Source organism: Trichosurus vulpecula, chromosome 5 (assembly GCF_011100635.1).
Source record: "Trichosurus vulpecula isolate mTriVul1 chromosome 5, mTriVul1.pri, whole genome shotgun sequence".
Lineage (NCBI taxonomy): Eukaryota > Metazoa > Chordata > Mammalia > Diprotodontia > Phalangeridae > Trichosurus > Trichosurus vulpecula.
Genome location: NC_050577.1, coordinates 81,657,457 through 81,677,029, shown reverse-complemented (window position 1 = coordinate 81,677,029; position 19,573 = coordinate 81,657,457). Strand labels below are relative to the sequence as shown.

The following is a 19,573-nucleotide window of genomic DNA, read 5'->3' as shown; positions in this document are numbered from 1 at the left end:
AGATACCTAACTGATTTTCCTCTGAAATTTTTTGCAGTGACAACATAAACCCAAAGAACTTATGTGTTTGGTATGGATTAATGATTAGCCCTTCATATATCCCTAGATTCCATGATAGTCACAAGCTAGTATACTCCCTTATAACAACCAACTGATGTAATTACAAATGTTTATTCCCACTTTTATCTTTATTATTGTTAGTGCTCTGCTATTTCTGTTATTTTAATTTCAGGAGCTGTCTTGAATTCTTAGTCCAGGAAATGTAACTTACAATAATCTTTTTATAAATGTCCATATTCTAGGTAAGATTGAAATTTATCAACCATGTCTAAAGGTAACCGGGTTCATCTGGATAAGCACCAAATGCAGCGCCTGGAAGAGATGTGCATTGTTGTTGATGAAAATGATTCAGTGATTGGTTCAGAGACCAAGTGGAACTGCCATCTGAATGAAAACATTGAAAAAGGTAGCAGTAAAAAGGTCTGTTTTGTCCACTTTGAAAGTGATTTCTCAGTCTTGGATTCTGACAGAGATATAAGAAATGTATTGAGAAGCTTCACATGAAAATTACATAACTCTTTCATTTATGCTCTATCTGTTCTTTTTTTATTGAATATTCAATAAAATGTTAGCTATCTACATGTGAAGAATCTTAAATTATGATCAGATTCTAATATTAATCTTCCTTAACAAATTGTTCATATTTTTTGTTTTCATATCATAATCATTTTAAAATTAATCCTTCTCCTCTACCCTACCCAGAAAGCAATGCTCTTTAACAAAGAATAAAAAGAAGAGAGAAAGGAAAGTCATTCCACAAAACTAATGAACACGTCAACAAAATTTGATAACATATGGAAAGTTCTGCACTCCATAGTCTCTAGACTCTATGGAAAAAAATGAGAAAGCTCCATTTTCTCTTATCTTCTTTGGGCCCAAGCTTGGTCTTTACATTTACACAAAGATCAGGGTTTTTGACTGTTGTTCCTTCCATTTAAATTATTGTGGGCATTTTGCATATTATTCTCTTGCTTTTGCTTAATTCACTTTGTATCAGTTATGTTTTAAAATGCATACACGCAATTAATAATTTATTATTTCTTATAGTACAGAAACAGCCTATTTCACTCATTTACCAAATGTTTTTAGATACTTGCCAATTAACAGGCATCTACCCTGTTTCCTATTCTCTGATTCTACAAAAAGAGTTAAATATTTTCTTGTATATGAGACTTTTCTTTCTATCTCTGACCTCCTAGGAACTGCATAATGGTATCTCAGTGTCCAAAGGTCTGGACTTATCAGTCTTTTTCTCAAAATAATTCTAAAATGCTTTTGTACTGGATGTGAACTAATTCACAACTCAACCCAGTGTCAAATGCAAATATTAAGTGATTTTACTCTGAACTTTGCCTCTCCTTCTGCTGTGTTTGAATGGAAAGGTCATAGAGTTTCAGTTAGAGTGTCATCATTGTATGGGAGAAATGGGGAAAGGAAAAGTTCATTAACTCCATGTTTATTAGCACTGTTCTCAGAATCTTAAGTGCTTATGTTTTTTTCAGGGCTTATTCACCGCGGTTTTGCTGTTGTGTTGTTCAATACAGAAAACAAGCTGTTGTTACAGCAGAGAGCTGATACTAAAAATGTTTGTCCAGGTAAGTATACTTGCTTGAAATGCTAATGGTAAAAATTTGTCCTTTTTGAATAAAAAAGGTTGTTTCTGCAATCTACAACAGACCATCTGATTTTTATCATGATTTTTGTTAGAACTTTATATAGAGTAAGATCTATCTTGTGTACTTCATGGATAATGGGGAACTTCTGGGGATTTTACTAGTTTTCATCCTCCGTTGTTTATGGGAATAAACCTGCAAAGACAGTAGAGACTATTATATTCTCTCATAGAACCACTTTGACAAGAGGATTCAAGGCATGACTTTGTCAGGTGTCCAATTCACTCATCTTTACTGAGATCATCCCTTACTTCATACTGATGGCATGATAGTAGGAATTGGGTCATAAGTTCAAAGAGTTAGACCTGAAAGACAATTTAGAGGCATCTAGTCTGTAGCCCTTTAGTTTACAGATGAGGGAACAGAGGCCCCCAAAGGGAAGTAACTTGACAAAGGTCACACAGGGAATTCAGCCAGGATTCAAACTCAGGTGGCTGTATTGTACCACTTTAGCAAGCCCTGTGGTGAGCAGTTTCATGGAGAAATATTTTTTCCAAAATCAGGTTTATACCTCACAAGAGCCTTTCTTAGGAAAATCCAGTTTTCAGAAATGTTTTGCTTTAAAATAAAGAAAAAAAATCTATGCATATTGGAACCTAAGACAAAGGACAAAATAGACACACCATTAATGAGGAAAGTGTGATGATAGTTTACATTTCATCTCTTGGAATCTAAAGATCTGTGTAATGAATCCTTTCTTTGTCATTTACTAGCCTTGTGGCCAGGACAAATCTGACTTCAGTTTCCTTAATAATAAAATCTCATTCTCCTTTAATCCTCACAACAACCCTGGGAGATAGGTGATACTCGTTTCCTAATTTTACAGTTAGAGAAACTGAGGCAAGCAGACGTTAAATGACTTAACCAGGGTCACCCAGTCTTCCTGACTCCAGGTCCAATGATCTACCCACTGTATCAGCTAGCTTTCTCAAATGAGATAGTAGTTTAATGCACTTAGCACACTGCCTGGCACATTGTACATGCTCTATGAATGTTTATTCCCTTTCATTCCCCCTAAAATGGGGATATTTGTACTGTGTACTCCACTAAGTTATTGCAAGAAAAATATTTTGTAAACTGTAAAATACTATACAAAGGTGAACTCTTGTTTCTCTGCCGTTCTCCAAACAGGAAACAGCTTGGGTAGAAATAACTCCCTGTAATTAGTTCAGAAAAGAAGCTGAATCAGTAAACATTTATTGGCAGCTATTATTAATGTGACAGAGCAGAAGTGGGCATCCAGTATAACTTTTGGGCATAATAACAATTGCTTCTTTCTGGCACTGATTATTGCCAACACTCTTCTGCCTGATGAAATCATGAAAACTGAACTTCTCTGAGAGGTGGCATCCTAGGCTTCCATTGTAATCAGCTGAATCCTGAAAGTCTTACAGAAAGAAACTTGTGGAATCTGGCAGTGGAATTTTATTCCCATCCTCAAAGGATTTTCAAAAGGCTGTGTTTTTTTCTTACTGTTGGAGTAGACCTAGCCTGTAAAGCTGTAACATTGGCATCTATTCATATGTGAGGTCCTAAATTTCATTACAATATTTCTTTTTCTAATGCTACTGAAATGTACAATTAAAGCTGCAGGTTTTATGCTCCCTAAATGGTCTTATTCTGCTTACAATGTTATAAAGTTAATTTACATCTCTTTATGTAGTATATTTGATGTACCTTAAAGCTTATGTACAGTTCTTCATAGGATCCTATAAAGCAGTGACTTAGTTTTACAGTAACCACTACTTCACTAAATTGCTTTGTTTGGTTAAAGATCTGGATACCCAAGCATCATTTGGGGTTCCTAAGTTTTGTGAATTCGATCTTTTATAACCATTTTTATGTCATACTCAAACTCTAAAGAATAAAATGTTTATTTAAAAGACAAAAACCTGGTCAGAACCTTTATGATAAACTTCTTACACAGAATTTCCTTAAAGTATAAAAATTACACCTTCCCTGAACACTTTAAGAAGGTAGGAGCTTACATTCTATGGCGGAAATAATGTACATTTTTATGCATGTACACACACATATACATACATGTATTATATCTTGTCTCTCCCATACAATGTAAGCTCCTTAGGGATATACATGTGCATATATGTATATATGTATGTGTGTATCTATATATTAAATTTTGTGCATATAGATATATGTGTGTGTACACACATATTCCCTTAAGGAGCTTACATTTTGTGAGGGAGACTATATATAAGAGACATATGCATATGTAAAATCTATATAATAAATAAATTGTATACATTTAAGTTTAAATGTATATATATATAAAATATATGTGTGTATATATGCATAATACATATACAGCTTGCTCTCTTGCTTTTTCTCTCTCTCTCATTTCTCCCGAGTGTAAGCTCCTAAGGGGCAGGGACAATTTCACTTCTGTCTTTGGCTCTTAGTAAGTATTTGTTGGTTTATTTTTTTAAAAAAGAAGGAGGAATAACAGAGATCTGTGGAGAATCCCAGTTTTCTGAAAGTCCCAGTAGTTCTCTTGCTATGGCTAGTTTAGCCTAGGGCAGTGGGAGAAATGTTGCCTTCCACTTACTGGTAAAGAAGGCATTCTGCTTCTCTGGCAGTTCAAGAAAACCCAGTGCAAGAAACAAAATCCTGTTTGGGTGCCATTTTAATGGATCACCTTTATATGGTGATATATGCAATGTGGGAAATAAACATGATTTAGATGTTCAGAATTTCAGTCTAGAAGAGCTCCTTCCAAGTTCAGGGTCATTGCCAGGAGACAATAAATTGGGGGCAATTCCTGCAGCTTTGGGTTTTTGTTGGAGGATGACTAAGGAGCGTAATCATCAGAAGACCCAGGGTTTAACAAGAGGGTGACACAGATAAGGAAATGACTCCTGCAGCTTGGGCTCTGGCACATTCCAGCCAGCCTTGCACCCTCCCATCTGACATCTTCCCATAAAGTACTTGAACTAACTCTCTAGCCTGTTTCTCACTTCAAGTTACTACGCCTAAGGTATTATAAAGTACGTTATGCTGTCACGGGCTTCCGAAGCCTCGTGACTACGCTCGGGGTTCCCCCCAAGCCCCAGGCCTCTGCCTAAGCAAAGGGCCTGATCTTGCGGACAACGTACGGGGCGGGAGCCGAACAAGATGGTGAATGACTCCGTTTATTATTTCAGCAAGCAGCACATTTATACCTTTAGTGACGCAGGTACATTCTTTGGTTACATGGGTGAAAGACAGGTAAAGCTAATACACCTGGGTTCTGGTAGAAACTGGGTCATTATCACATAATAGGAATTTCTAGGTGGGCATGGAGGAGGGTGAAGCTGGCTTTATACCCATTATGTAGTGAACAAAATGAGTCTTCTAACTCCCAGGAGGATATGTTGCCTGCACTCTAAGGAGACAGAATCAAGTTCACTGCATGGAGGAACTCAGTTTTATTCTTTTGGTTTCTTAAGGACAAATCTGATTGAGGATAATGTCTGTTCTATTGTTTTTAGGGAGTTTTAGTGACAGTTGCTCGAGTCATCCATTATATAAACCACTGGAAATGGAAGAAACTAATGCCCTTGGAGTACGGCGTGCCGCTCAGAGGAGCTTACATGCTGAATTAGGAATTCCCCTTGAGCAGGTATCCAGCTTTACTGTTCACCAGACGTTGTTAGCACTGATACTAGAAGCTGAGCACTAATGACGTGGTGGAAACCGAATGTGGCTGCATTTTAAAACTGCCCCTTGAGTACTTGATTTATTAAAGGAGTAACCTGGAGAAAACCTTGCCACTGCAGGACATAGTGTGAGGGCCATCTATCATTTCCACTCCCACTGCCCCGCCCCACCCCAGAGCTGGTGGTTGAGTTTTTATAATTACCCAGGACTCTTTGTTTTACAAATAAATAAAGTGAGAGAGGCCAAAGCTCGAAGCTAGAATGGGGTTTTGGGATTATCTGTGAATTTTTTATATCCACAGCAATGGGAAGTTTGTGTTAATAGAAGGCTTTATTTTTACTCTGATTTTTAGCAAGGTGACTGGATTGCTGAAAAAATCTGGCAGATTACTTGTTATATTCCACAAAATATTCTTCCAAATTTGAAGAAAGCCCTGGATAGACTCCATTGTTGGTTGTGGTTAGACTGTTTGATACAGGGACATTTGATTTGATGATCTCAAGAATTGGTGCTGGGATGTTCCTAGCAAAATTAAGTGATTGCAAGAGTTGGTAAATTTTGTCCGATAGGGTTTAGAAATGAGACATTTTTCTATTGCAAAATTGCTTAACTCTGTTCCTATTTGTCCACAGATACCCCTTGATGATATTAGTCTTGTAACAAGGATGTACTACAAGATTAAATTGGATGAGGTTTGTGGAGAGCATGAAATTGGTTACCTTCTATTTATGAGGAAGGATGTCACTTTGAATCCAGATCCCAGAGAGGTGAAAAGTTACCGTTACGTTACAAAGGAAGAGCTAGAAGAACTCTTGGACAAAGGAACCAAGGGTGAAGCTAAGGTTTCTGGATGGTTCAGAATAATTGCCGAGAATTTTTTGTTTCAAATGTGGGATAGGTTACCTGATGTAGCTCCACTCTTTGAACCTGAGAAAATATACAGAGTAAACTATGAGTGACTAGAAAAGTAAGGCCAAGTAGTATACATGAAATGGAAAATGGTCTCATTACTGGTATTTGGTAAATGGTATTTTGACCAGTATTCATTAAAGTCAACTCTTGGTTTTATACATTTATTGATAGAAGCAGCAGTACTCTGAACATCAACCTTATTTAACTTTGGCCTGTAGTTTTCGTTTATATGCATTTACTCTTTATCTTTTCTCTTTGTACATTTCCTAGGTCTCTCAGTTATCTTCTCTCCTAATAAGTATTTCCTTGGCAGAACATTTCAGTCTGTCAGAAGCAAACTTCTTTAGAGTGTCTGAAGGCTTTGTGAGAGCAGATAAAGAATGAAACTCTGTTTTGGGGGATACCAATAAAAAGTGCTTTGGCACTACTCACACTTATGAAATTCAGCACAATTGAACAAACATTTATTGAGTACATACTAAGTATAAATTACCTTGCTAGATCTTCAGAAGATTTCTGAATCATAGTTACTTTGAAACTAATAATGATGTACTTGGTTCCCTGTGTTTGAACCCCTCGAATTTTCATAGAGGAAGATGCTTCATTCCCACTTTGAGGGAAGTATCTTCCTTAGGCAACTAGGTGGCCAAGTGGCTGGTGCTGGTTCTGGAGTCAAAAATGAGCCAATTTCAAATACAGCCTCAGATACTTACTAGTCCTGCGACTCTGGCTAAGTCATTTAAATTCTGTCTGCCTCCATTTCCTTCACCTATTAAATGGTGATAATAATAGTACCTATAGCCCAAGATCATTGTGGAATGAGATGTATTTATAAAGTGCCTTGCAAACTTTAAAACATCATATAAATAGAAGCTGTTGTTATTATGATTCTGGTGACATTGTGTCCTTATTCAAGGAAATATAAAGATTTGGTCCTGTCTACTAGGGAGGAGCCAAGTGGCACAGTGGATGGAGTACTGAACCTGGAGTCAGGAAGACTCTCATCTTCCTGGGTTCAAATCTTACTAGCTGTGTGACCCTGAGGAAGTCATTTAGCCCTCTTTGCTATAGTTTCTTCATCTGTGATGGGAAAGACAGAGTTATCAGTTATCCATGAAAAGTCTTAGATGTAGAATTATTAGCCAAACTAATCTATAAGTTGTATTTTTATTGTGAATGGTAGAAAGAGGGATAGAATTTGACAGGAAAAGGGGGCCTAGAATAGACAAGTAGTTGGACCTGACTGAACAACAGCAACAACAAGCCTAGTAGGGATGTCTGTGATCTATTGCAGTAGGAGAACTTACGATAGACGACAGTCTCCAACTGTTCATTCTTAGCCTTCAGGAACTAGGAAACTGAGAATGAAGCTGTTGCTAGCCAGTGGAGCTTATTATGTAAGCAGCTAAAATGGCTGCATTTCTGTAGACATTCCCACCACAATCCCCTCCTACTCTTTATTGCTTCCCAGTTAATTGGCTCAGTTAAGGGGATGATTGCTACCTGGTAAAGCAGGTTTCCTACGGCTTTCATGTAAAAAGTGATGTGCTAGAGCACCATAGAGTGCTGGTATGATAAGCATAACAGGATGAAGAGAGCTCTTCTGCTCCTAGGTTGGATGAGGTCCCTTTTGCAGCTGGATGATGCTATGATTGCAGTAAGGCATCCTATGGCATTCTATTCCTGTTATAACTAGGATAAGCAAGCATTTTCTCAACTCCTCCTAATTCTGGCGCTCACCTAAAAAATAACATCTTAGTTAAATCCTTGACTTGGTTTCTGACAGCCTGTTCTCTCGAATCTGGAGAAGAGGAACTGGCTCATCCAATTAAATTCATCTCATCAAATAGTTATTAAGCACTGGCTATGTGTAATGTCCCTTCTGTCAGAGGGTACATTCCAACCCACTTGCCTTTTCTTAGTAAAACTTTCTTAGTGTAGCTTTTGACTCAAATAATCATCTAAAATATTCACATTTATTCTTTTTTCTCATTAGAAAAAAAGTATGTGCTAGAGAATCTCTGAGGGGGAAAGTTCTGTACTTTTCTAATAAAAAGGTTATAATGGGAATATACTTTGGACCGCTTAATTAGGCTAACAAGACAAGTAGGACTCTTAAATGAGATTAGGTGTATGCTAAAGCTGTTAGAAAAATAGTTGTTGTGTCATAATTGAATAGTTTAGAAAAATCATATAGAAATGTTATTTTTAATTATAAGTAAATTTTTTGCATGTTACTTTTTAATGGATCCATTATCAAATCTATAGTAAAAGAATAAATGTTATTTAATGAAAAAGTGAAAACATCAATAAATCATCAATAAAGAATACTTTATTCTTAAAACTATTTTGTGACTTTGGCTGAGTAAGACATATCTTTCTGTAGCAGCTGTATTCTATTTATATTCTAGAAAAAGGTAACATTTGTGCCCAGAAAGGGTGACAGGAGACACAGAGTTGTCACTTTCCAAACCATGAAAAGTCTTAGATGTAGAGTCTTTAGCCAAACTAATCTGTGACTTATATTTTTATTGTGAAGGATGGAAAGAGGGACAGGAATTGACAGGAAAAAGACACCTAGGATAGAGAAGTAGGTTCCATAATAGTGGTCTGTGAAGACTGTGCCTGATCCAAAGGAAATTTTTACTACCCTGTAATGAATGACCTTTTTAGCTTGCTCACACTTGCATCCCTTTAGTCCAGGAGTGCTTAATCTTTTGTGTGTCATAGATCCCTTTGGAAATGTAGCAAAGCCTATGGACTCTTTCCCAGAATAATGTATTTAAACAATTGAAAGAAATGCTAAATTTCAGTTAGAGATTAGCAAAAAAAAAGATGTTTTTTTGTTATGTAAGCTCATTGAACCCCTGAAATCTATCCATGGTCTCTTGGGAAGGAAGAGAGTCTGTTCACTCCAAGCTATATGGTTTATATTATATACATATACACACATATACATATATATGTGTGTGTGTGTATATGTGTGTACCTGTATATAATGAATATATGCTTTAATACCTGGAAGTTTGTACAGAAGAGTTACAAGTTTTCATATTTTAGCCATAGGCAAACAACATCTTTGTGGGGTTTCCCCCCAATGTTAATATTTGCTACCCTCAGCTCAAGGAATGTACAAATAATCATTTTCTCACAGATTTTATTCCAAGGCTATGAGAGGTGGCTCCCACCTCTATATAATCAATAATGAGTTTTTATATTATTCAAAAGGGAATCCTCTGGGTTTTTTCATATGGGAGTAACAGTTAGATGTGTTTTGAAAATATACCTTTGGAAGCTATGTGGAGAATGCATTAGAGATTAGAAGGGTTGGCAGCAAGAAGAACTGTTAGGAGATCAGTACAATAGTCTAAACAAGAGGGACCAACATATTTAAGGAATGGGAGGGCATAAGGAGCAAATAAAAGAGATAGATTAGCAATGATCAGAGAGGGAGGAAGAGAGTCACACGTGTGTAGTATTGAGGAAGTAAAAGCAGGAGAGGGTATCAAGAAAGTTATGGCCAATAGCTCTTGTTGAAGTAAACAAACAGTTTTCAAAAGAAGAAATACAAACTATCAACAACCATATGAAAAAATACTTCAATTGCTTACTATAAGAGAAACACACACTGAAACAGCTTTGTGGTATTCTTTCACACACACATGAAATTTGCAAAGATGTTAAAGGATAGAAATATCTAATGCTGGAGAAGCTATAGGAACAAATGCACATGAATACATTGTTAGTAGGCCTCTGAACTGGCTCACCTATCCTGTAAAGCAATTTGGAATTTTGTGAGAAAAGTTAGTCAATTTGCTGCTACCTTTTGACCCAACTATGCAGCAGTTGAGCATACATCTCAAAGAGGTCAAAGGCAAAATAATACATGCCCTATGATAAAATACTTGTAGCAGCATTTTGTGTAATAGAAAAAAACTGGAAAAGAGGCAGTGCATTGAAGGGTGATCTTGGAGTCAGAACAATGTTGGTTCAGTCAAGATTCATCATTGAAAATATAGCTTCCAAGCCATAACTTTCTGGGAAGATGGCTGAGTATGTCAGAAAATTCCAAGCTCTCCAGATTTCCTCCACAAACAAGACAAAATAGCTCCTCAAGATGAAAACAGAGCAGCAAAAATAAACAAGATTGGGGCAAAGCAGTGGTATTTCTGGGACAAGTGGAGGAGACTAGGGGAAAGACCCTGGGACAGAGGTTCAGCCTGAGTGAAGGCAAACACCTCCAAGCTATCTCCACTGAAACAACAAACAACAATTCCTGGGGGCAGCTGGGCAGGAAGGTAGTCTCAGCCACAGCCACAGGAATTCTCACCTCACAGCCAGTGTGGAGAATCAGACAGCAGGGGAAGATTATAGGACCTTCTGCTGCCAAGGGAAGCCAGGCCCAGCTGTGCTGCTGAGAAGTTGTGGTCCAGGCTGTGGCTGAAGGTGAGAAGGAATCAGCACATGCCTGGTGAGTGCAGAAGCAGTGGAGTGGGGACACTGCTGGCTATGGGCACTTACAGCAGAGCTGAGTTCTCAGTTTCAGTTCCAGGCCAGAGGGGAGAACAGTGACTACAGCTACTGGAAGGTCCTTGGGGATCAAGTGCACTTCCATCATAGTATACCTTGGGCCCTAGCTGTGGCTTATAGGGGAAAGGAGTGCCAAAGTTGGTCCCTGGACAAAGCTTAAAATATAACAGAAGGATTTGAGCACAGAGGCACCATCCCCCGCACCCCAGGACTGGAGGTGATTATAATAATATGCAGCTAAAAAGTAAAAAATTTGAAAAAAGATGAGCAAGCAAAGGAGAATGAACTCAACCATAGACAGATGATATGGGAATAGAGAAAACTGGAGTGCTTTTTCAGAGGAAACAAGCATAAAAAGCCTCGCCTACCCTAAAAAGTAACATCAGATATTCACCCACCCAAAAAGAATTCTTGGAAGAAGTTAAAAAGGACTTTAAGAATCAAATAAGAGAGATTGAAGAACAATTAGAAAAAAATAAGAACAATCCAGGAAACCAAGAAGATTATGAAAAGAAAGGACACCAAATGGAAAAGTAGATCAAGAATCTTAAGGAAGAAAACAACTCCTTGAAAACCAGAACTGGGCAAGGGGAAGTGAATGACATTATAAAAGATCAAGAAATGACAAAAAAAAATAAAAAAGAATGAAAAAAACAGAAGAGAATATCAAACGTGTCATAAGAAAAACAACTGATCTGGAGAAGAGATCAAAAAGAAAAAAACATAAGAACAATTAGGGTATTTGAAAGCTACAATCAAAAAAAGAATCTTGATACAATAATACAAGCAATAATTTTAAAAAATTGTCCTGAAGTTTTAGAACAAGAGGGGAAAGTAGAAATAGAGAAAATCCACTGATCACCATCTGACAGAGATCCCAGATTGAAAACCTACAGGAATAGCATAACAAAAGTCCAGAAACCCCAGGTGGAGAAGAAAATATTACAAGCAACAAGAAAAAACTAATTCAAATACTGTGGACCCACAACTATAATTACACAAGACCTAGCAGCCACTGTGCTAAAAGGCTGCACATCTTGGAACACTATATGTTGAAGAGCAGAAGAACTGGGGTTGCAGCCAAAATAACTTACTCAGCAAAGTTAAGTATTATTTTAATGGAAAAAATGGACATTCAATGAACTGACAGACTTTCAGGATTTTGTTGCGAAAGGATCAGAAAGTAATAGAAAATTTGTCATACAATATCCAGGATAAATATAAGGAAAATATCGAAGATCAATTACGAGGGATTTAATAAGGACAAACTGTTTACTTTTTATATGTGGAAATATAAACTGTATATTTAAGATTGTCACTAGCAATTGGGTAGCTCTAAAGAAAGATTTGGGAAGAGTTGAGTATGATTTGGTCATTCTAAAAGGCAAAATTGTGTAAGAAAAGGTAAAAACAGCAATTATCTCATACCAATAAGGCATGAGAGAAAGAACTGATACAGAGGAATCAGATGGGGGTGGAGGATTGGTAGTGCTGGAACCCATCTCTCATCAGATTTGGATGAAAGCGGGAACAACACATACCTCTAGAAGGGTATAGAAAAGGTTATCTAGAAAAATCTTCTAAATCTACAAAGAAATAAAGAAAGTGAAGGAACAGAATAAGGGGAATAAAGAAGAGTGTGTAGATTAAATTTAGGAGGGTAGGGGAAGAAGAAAGAGTGGGTAAAACAAGGAAAAGGAGAGTAAAGGGAGAGAATAAGGGAGTGATTCTTTAAAAGGGTGTAGAATAGGGAGGTAGTGGTTAGAAGTAAATTAGAGGAGGAATTAGGGTAAAAAGAGAGTGAGGACAATAGTGAGGAAAAATAGAAAAGAGGGAAATACGCAAATAGTAATTATAACTTTGAATATGAATGGGATGAATTTGTCCATAAAACAGAAACAGATAGCAGAATGGATTAGAAACAATACACTGCTTAGAAGAAACACATTTAAAAATGAGAGATACACACAGAGCTAAAATAAAGGGCTAGAGAGGAATGTCACATAAATTCACACATCGACACAATTAATCAATTTCTGCATCTTTCTTCAAACCTCTCAGGGAGGATAAAGCAAGGAATAGTTTGAAGGATGAGTATGAGTATAAGGAAGTGCTTAGATAGAAGTTACCTCTAGAAATTAGCTAGGGAAGAAATAACATGTTCTGGTACCAACTATAATAACATTACTCATACTTTCAAAATCATGATGAACTGACTCTTTAATTCCCCTTACCTACCACCTGAGTAACCCTGTCAAAAAAGGAAATAAAGTTAGTATGCCATGATCTGTACCTAATGAAATCAAGCTGACTCTAGAGTTCAACCTGGAACAAGTAGTTCTGGCAGAAATTGTCATGATGCTGTCCAAAACTAACATGAACATGCCATTTGATTACACTGCAAGAAATGTGAATTCTGTGTCCAGTTTGAGTTGTCAAGAGACCCATGCATTGATGAAATCCATAGAACCTTGGACAGTACTGATTTTGACCAGGACAATTCAATTTAGTCACCACTATCTAAGGAAGTATGAAGGTGCCATAAAGTGAAATGGAACTGACCCTTTGGGATAGGAATTGGTTTCCTAATGTGGTAAGCACCAAGGAAGTGAATATTCAGAAGAGTTCATCCCCTGGACAAAAAGGTGCTTATGTTCTTTGGTCTTTCAAGGATGTACAATGATGGTACATCCTTTTTTAATTGCTATGGTTATTTTTATTCCCTTTAGAGTATTGTATTGACACTTTCTCTAGCAAAGCTTTATGTAAAGTGTGGAAAATAGAAGGCAATGAAATAAAGTAGAGAACTATAGCAGCTGAATGAAGAAGGAGGCATATCCCTGGGTCAGGCAATTAGCTTTTCTCTCCAGTAAGGAGAACTACATAAGCTTAAAAATAACCACATGGGGAAAGTTGAATGATGTTTTTGTGCCTGGATTTTCAATTTGATTTTTGAGTCCTTGATCTATCAAAGACGTGGCTTGAAGAAGACCATTGGCCTCTAGGCTACATAGTAGCTGGAGCAGTAAACCTGCAGTCAGGAAGACATGTTCAAATCCAGCCTCACTACTAGCTATGTCTGACTCTGAGCAAGTCCATTGATCCTTGTCTGCCTCAGTTTCCTCAATGGAAAATTGAGTATAACAAAAGTACCTACATTGTTGTTGTGAACGCCAAATGAGATAATATTTGTAAAATGCCCTGTAAACCTTAAACCTCCATAGAAATGCTATCTGGTATTGTTGTTGTTGTTATTGTATTCCAGTAGGAGATGGGGTGATAACTTATTCTCAGTTTGTCCCGGGCTAGATTATCTATTTTGTGTAATGATTCTAGATTTTTGCCTCAGCTAAAAATTGTATGCGAAAGAGTGGAAATGAGGTAATAATAAACTATTGATGGATTATCCCTGGGTTTTAGTTACCTCTCTTCTCCCTTTATGTCCAAGACTAGATATATGGTTTAGTCTTGTATGTTCTCCCTAGTCTCTTGACTAAGATTCCAGGATCCTCGGTTTATGCTGAGAAAATCAGGACAATTAAACAAGGTGTTTAGCACATCATTCTTTTTAAAATTTAAAAAAAATTAATTTATTTATTTTTAGTTTACAAGATTCCATTTCACAAGCTTTTGAGTTCCAAATTTTCTCCCCCTTTCTCCCCTCTCCCCTCCCCAAGATGGCAGGCAATCTGATATAGACTCTACATATACATTCACATTAAACATATTTTCACATTAGTCATGTAGCAAAGAAGAATTATAACCAATGGAATGAACCATGAGAAAGAAGAAACAAAACAAAATAAAATGAAAAAGAGAGAGAGAAAATAGTATGCTTCCATCAGCATTCAGACTCTGTAATTCTTTCTCTGGATGTGGATAACATTTCCATCATGAGTCTTTTGAATCTGCATTGCTGAGAAGTGCCAAGTCTATCCAAGTTAGTCATCGTACAACATGGCTGTAACTGTGTACAGTGTTCTCCTGGTTCTGCTCACCTCACTCAGCATCAGTTCATATAAGTCCTTCCAGGTCTCTCTGAAGTCCTCCTGCTCATCAGTTCTTATAGTACAATAGTATTGCATTATATTTATATATCACAATTTGTTCAGCCATTCCCCAATTGATAGGCATCCCATCAATTTCTAGTTCTTTGCCACCACAAAAAATTTTGTATGTGTGGGTTCTTTTCCCATCTGTATGATCTCTTTGGAATACAGCCCTAGAAGTGGTATTGCAGGATCAAAGGGTATACATATTTTTATAGCCCTTTGGGCATAGATCCAAATTATTCTCCAAGATGGTTGGATCAGTTCACAATACCACCAACAATGCATTAATGTTCTAATTTCCCCACATCTTTTCCAGCATTTATAATTTTCCTGTTTTGTCATGTTAGCCAACCTGACAGGTGTGATAGGGTACTTCAGAGTTGTTTTATTTCCATTTCTCTAATTAATAGTAGCACATCATTCTTTAGAATGAAAAGGAAGTGCTGAATAGGTTCTGGTTCCAGTTGTGTAGAGAATTTCCTACAGACAAACATGATTATCAATGTTAGGTAATATAATAGATTGGAGAAGGTGACAGAAAAGGATGATCACAAATGTTGGAGAGGATGCAAGAAAATAGGCACATTAATGTATTGTTTATGGAGCTGAGAACTGGTCAAACCATTCTGGAAAACAATTTGGATGAAGCAACTTGGAGGGTGAGGAGGCAGCTGAAGCATGGCTACAAAAACTGGAGTCAGAATTGGAGCAGCAAGAGGAGCTTAATACATATTTGTTGATTGAACTTTAACCTCCCATGTAGAAGATGAGGCTCTGATTTCCAGACCCTGGATATTCTAAAAAAGAAAAAGAAAAAGGAGGAGGAGGACAAGAAGACGATGATGATGATGATGATTCCATGGTACTAGCTGCTGTCTGGACATGGAAAAAGACAATCTGCTCGATTATTGCACAGCATACTACCTAGATGACAAAATCACTAAAAATCCTAGCTGAGCCAGAAGTCGGAGTAGTGAAACCATTTGAACTAGCAATGTCCAATGTAGGAGGAGTTTCTGGTGAAGACTCTGATTGAGATAAGTAGAGGCAAATTGCTAAGACATCATCGGCTCTGTAACATTAGAGTTATGAATCCCAGTCTTTGGCCATATACGCTCCCAATATATGTATGTACCTCTGTACTTATGATCTCTATGTGTGATGACTGTGCCTACTGATAACGGTTGTAGTTATGGGAGAGTAAGCACCAGATTCGTGGGGGAAGGTGTTTTGATACTAATTTTTTTTTACGGTGATACTTTGGTAAATATCTTTGCTTTGAGCTGACTACATTTTCTTGTCAACTACTGAAAAGTAAATTGTTTGTAGGAACACATGAACTATAGTTTTAGGAGTATGAACACAAAGAAAACCTTGAACCTGGGGGAGCTATGCCCCAACAGATGAACCCTGGAGACTGAGGAAGGATCTTGGAGTGTAACAGGGACATCACAGTATTCCTCAAAGGAATAGAAAGGCCTTAAGGAGGAAACAAAGTAGAAAAAGAATGTAAAGTGATGCTAGGAAATGTAAACAGTGTTCTGGTGCTAGAGGGTAGAAGAATATGACATGAAGAAAGAATGGAAGAAGGATCACTGGATATTTGGAGCTATAGACATCCAACTATTTCTTTTTGTCTTGTGAAGGAGTTTCCAATCACCATTTGTCTTCCCTTTTTCCTCTATTACTTGATGGCCCAATGGTATCTGCAAATACACTTGTGAACAACAGAGTTGTCTGTTGTTTTCCTCAGACGCATATCCAGCACATTACAGAAAGCTTCCCAGGAATTGTCAAATCCACTTGCCGCTATTACCTTGTGATATTTCATATGGGAGCAAATGACATGAACAGAAGGAACATACAAAATAATGATAAGGATAATGATGACTTTGGCAAAAGACTGAAAGTCTACATGGTATTTTCATCATTTCTGTGGAGTGAAGGTAAGTAATAAAAAAAGAAAGCAGCCATCGAAAATTATAATTTGTCTAAAGAGATGGTATTCCCAGGAGACTTTCACAGACAAGAAGAAGCTATAAGCACTTGTTAACCCCAGGGGTAATAAATCATTTGTCACTGCCTTAGGATGAAGTAACCTCTGTGGAAAACAAAAAAAAAGTTGATAGTGAAGAAATTTCACATGTATGAAGGAAAAATTAATATCCATAGTGAGTTCTTTCAACCTTATGCATCAAGTAGTCTCAATGACACCTTTTGCTTGGCCATGACAGCTTCAGCAAGGCACTTTATGACAAAGAATGTTGGCATTGATCCAAGTCCATTTACTGTGTGTAAACCTGATGAGACTGGAATATCAGTGCTGGGAAATAAAAGCACTAGGGAAGAAAATGTACTTCAAAGAAAAAGAGGACCTAGTGCCCCTCCACCCCCAAATGAAGAAGGTGTTTCTAGTAGTCCTGAGGACAGTTCTGGAACAGACAGAGAAGATGAGGGCTCTGTTTCTCAGCGCTCCATACTAGTCAAGATGACAGATGCAGGCAACAATACCAAAGTGACAGAGAATGTAGTGCAACCTATGAAAGATGTTTATAGGACTAACCTCTCCGATGTTCCTTCAGAAGGTCTCTCTGTTTATACAAGATTTATTCAACTGGGACAACATCAACACCAGCAAGACAAGAGTAACCAGCAGGACTGTTCTAAGCCCTTAGGTGGAGTTATAAAATTAACACATATCTCCTCTTTTTCTCAAGACAATATTTGTGAAGTTCAGCCTCCAAGAGTAGAACAAAAATCTACTGGGATCTTTCAGGCATACATCTAGGCCTGTAACGGTATCATGCAGGCCCTGGGGAAAGAGGATATCTCTATGTACAGAGACTACATCCGAAATCGGTACATATGAGAAAGAGGTTAAGAATGACATATTGGACTCCAAAAAAAATATCTATCTTTGATTATTCTTGCTTGTTTTGTTTCCTCTTACAAAGGTAACATTTCTTGGTAATCTATTTTAAGCATATTTTTTTCTTTGATCCTTATAAGTAACTTTGTAAATAAAAAAGATGAAGAAGCAACTGAATGCATATTCTGTTATCTCCTTTGATTTATGTAAGAATGTGAGTTTAGAGGTGAGATCAACATAATATTAAACTATGATTTAAATTTTTTTCTTTGTTTTTTTTATGAACTTAACCAGCACAAACATTTTTACAAACACTTATAAAGAACAGAAAAAAAGATTCTATATGAAACCACGAATAAAGCTTAGTTTTTTTTCTTGTTACAAAAAAAGATGGTGTTCAAAAACAGAATTGATTTTTGGACCACAATTTATAGAATAGGAATGATGTGTTCTTGGCAAGAGAAACAGTATACATTAAAAAAAACTTAGTAAAAAAGAAACCCTATTCACCTGTCGTCTTGTGAATCTAATAAAGAAGATAGAGCCAAAAGAGAATTATTCTAGGAATTATGTATATAAAGACAGATTGAACAAAAGGTTTCAGTTTCAGACACATAGGAATCCTTGCTTCAACTCAGCCACCAGAATCTTCTTATTTGTTCTTAGATTAAGTTTGGCAAGACATTTTAAAAATAATTTTTTGACATATTTTACTTTCATTTCACCTAATTTCTCCCCATATGTCTTTTCCTGCACCTCCAAGAAAGCCAACTCGTATCAAAGACTTTTTAAAAAACAAAAACAGGGTAAAGAAAAAATAAGCAAAACTGATCAATGCATTGAAAAAAATTTGAAAACATATACAATGTGATATACCTGTGATTTTTCATGTCTCTTTGGGACCATGCTTATTCTTTTTAAGTTTGCAATATTTATCAGTTATTTGTGATGATTGTTCTTTCTATTTCCATAGTCATTATGTACATTGTTGTTTTGGGTTCTGCTTACTTCATTTTCTATCAGGTTATAGAAGTCTTTCCATGTCTGTCTCTATTCTTTATATTTGTTATTTCTCACAGCAAGGTAATGTTCCATTACATTCATATACTACAATTTCTTTAGCCATTCCCCAATTGATGGGCATCTACTTTATTTTTTAATTCTTTGCTACACAAAATGTTCTCCAACAAATATTTTGGTGTATATTAGAACTTTCTTTTATAATTTTCTATTTTTTTCCCAATTACATGTAAAAACAATTTTAACATTTTTTTTTCAAATTTCAGTTCCAAATTCTCTCTCTGTCCTTCCCCCCATTGAGAAGGCAAGCAATTTGACATAGGTTATACACGTATAGTCATGCAAAACACATTTCCACACAAGTCACGCTGTGAAGGAAAACACAAACAAAAACAACAAAAACCAAGAAAAAGTATCTTCGATCGGCATTCAGACTCTACCAGTTCTTTCTCAAGAGATGGACAACACTTTTCATCTTAAGTCCTTCAGAATTGTCTTGGATCATTTTATTGTTGAGAAAAGCTAAATTATTCACAATAGATCATCATATCATATTGCTGTTATTGCATAAAATGTTCTCCTGATTCTGCTCATTTCACTTTGCTTCAGTTCATTTAAGTATTTTCAGATTTTTCTGAAGACATCTTGCTTGTCATTTCTTAAAGTGCAATAGTATTCCATCACAATCGTATACAACTTGTTCAGTTATTCCGCAATTGATGGAAATCTCAGTTTCCAATTCTTTTCTACCACTAGAAGAGCTGCTATAAATATTTTTGTACACATAGATCCTTTCCCTT

At 36.7% G+C, this 19,573-nt stretch overlaps 1 protein-coding gene across 1 annotated transcript; it reads left to right on the top strand.

Moving 5' to 3' along the window:
• Positions 1-304: 304 nt before the first annotated feature.
• LOC118850909 (isopentenyl-diphosphate Delta-isomerase 1-like) lies at positions 305-6,349 on the top strand. Its single transcript, XM_036760533.1, has 4 exons — positions 305-466; positions 1,563-1,655; positions 5,222-5,352; positions 6,023-6,349. The coding sequence occupies exons 1-4, from the start codon at positions 325-327 to the stop codon at positions 6,347-6,349; spliced, it is 693 nt and encodes a 230-aa protein (XP_036616428.1). The 5' UTR covers positions 305-324.
• Positions 6,350-19,573: the final 13,224 nt, after the last annotated feature.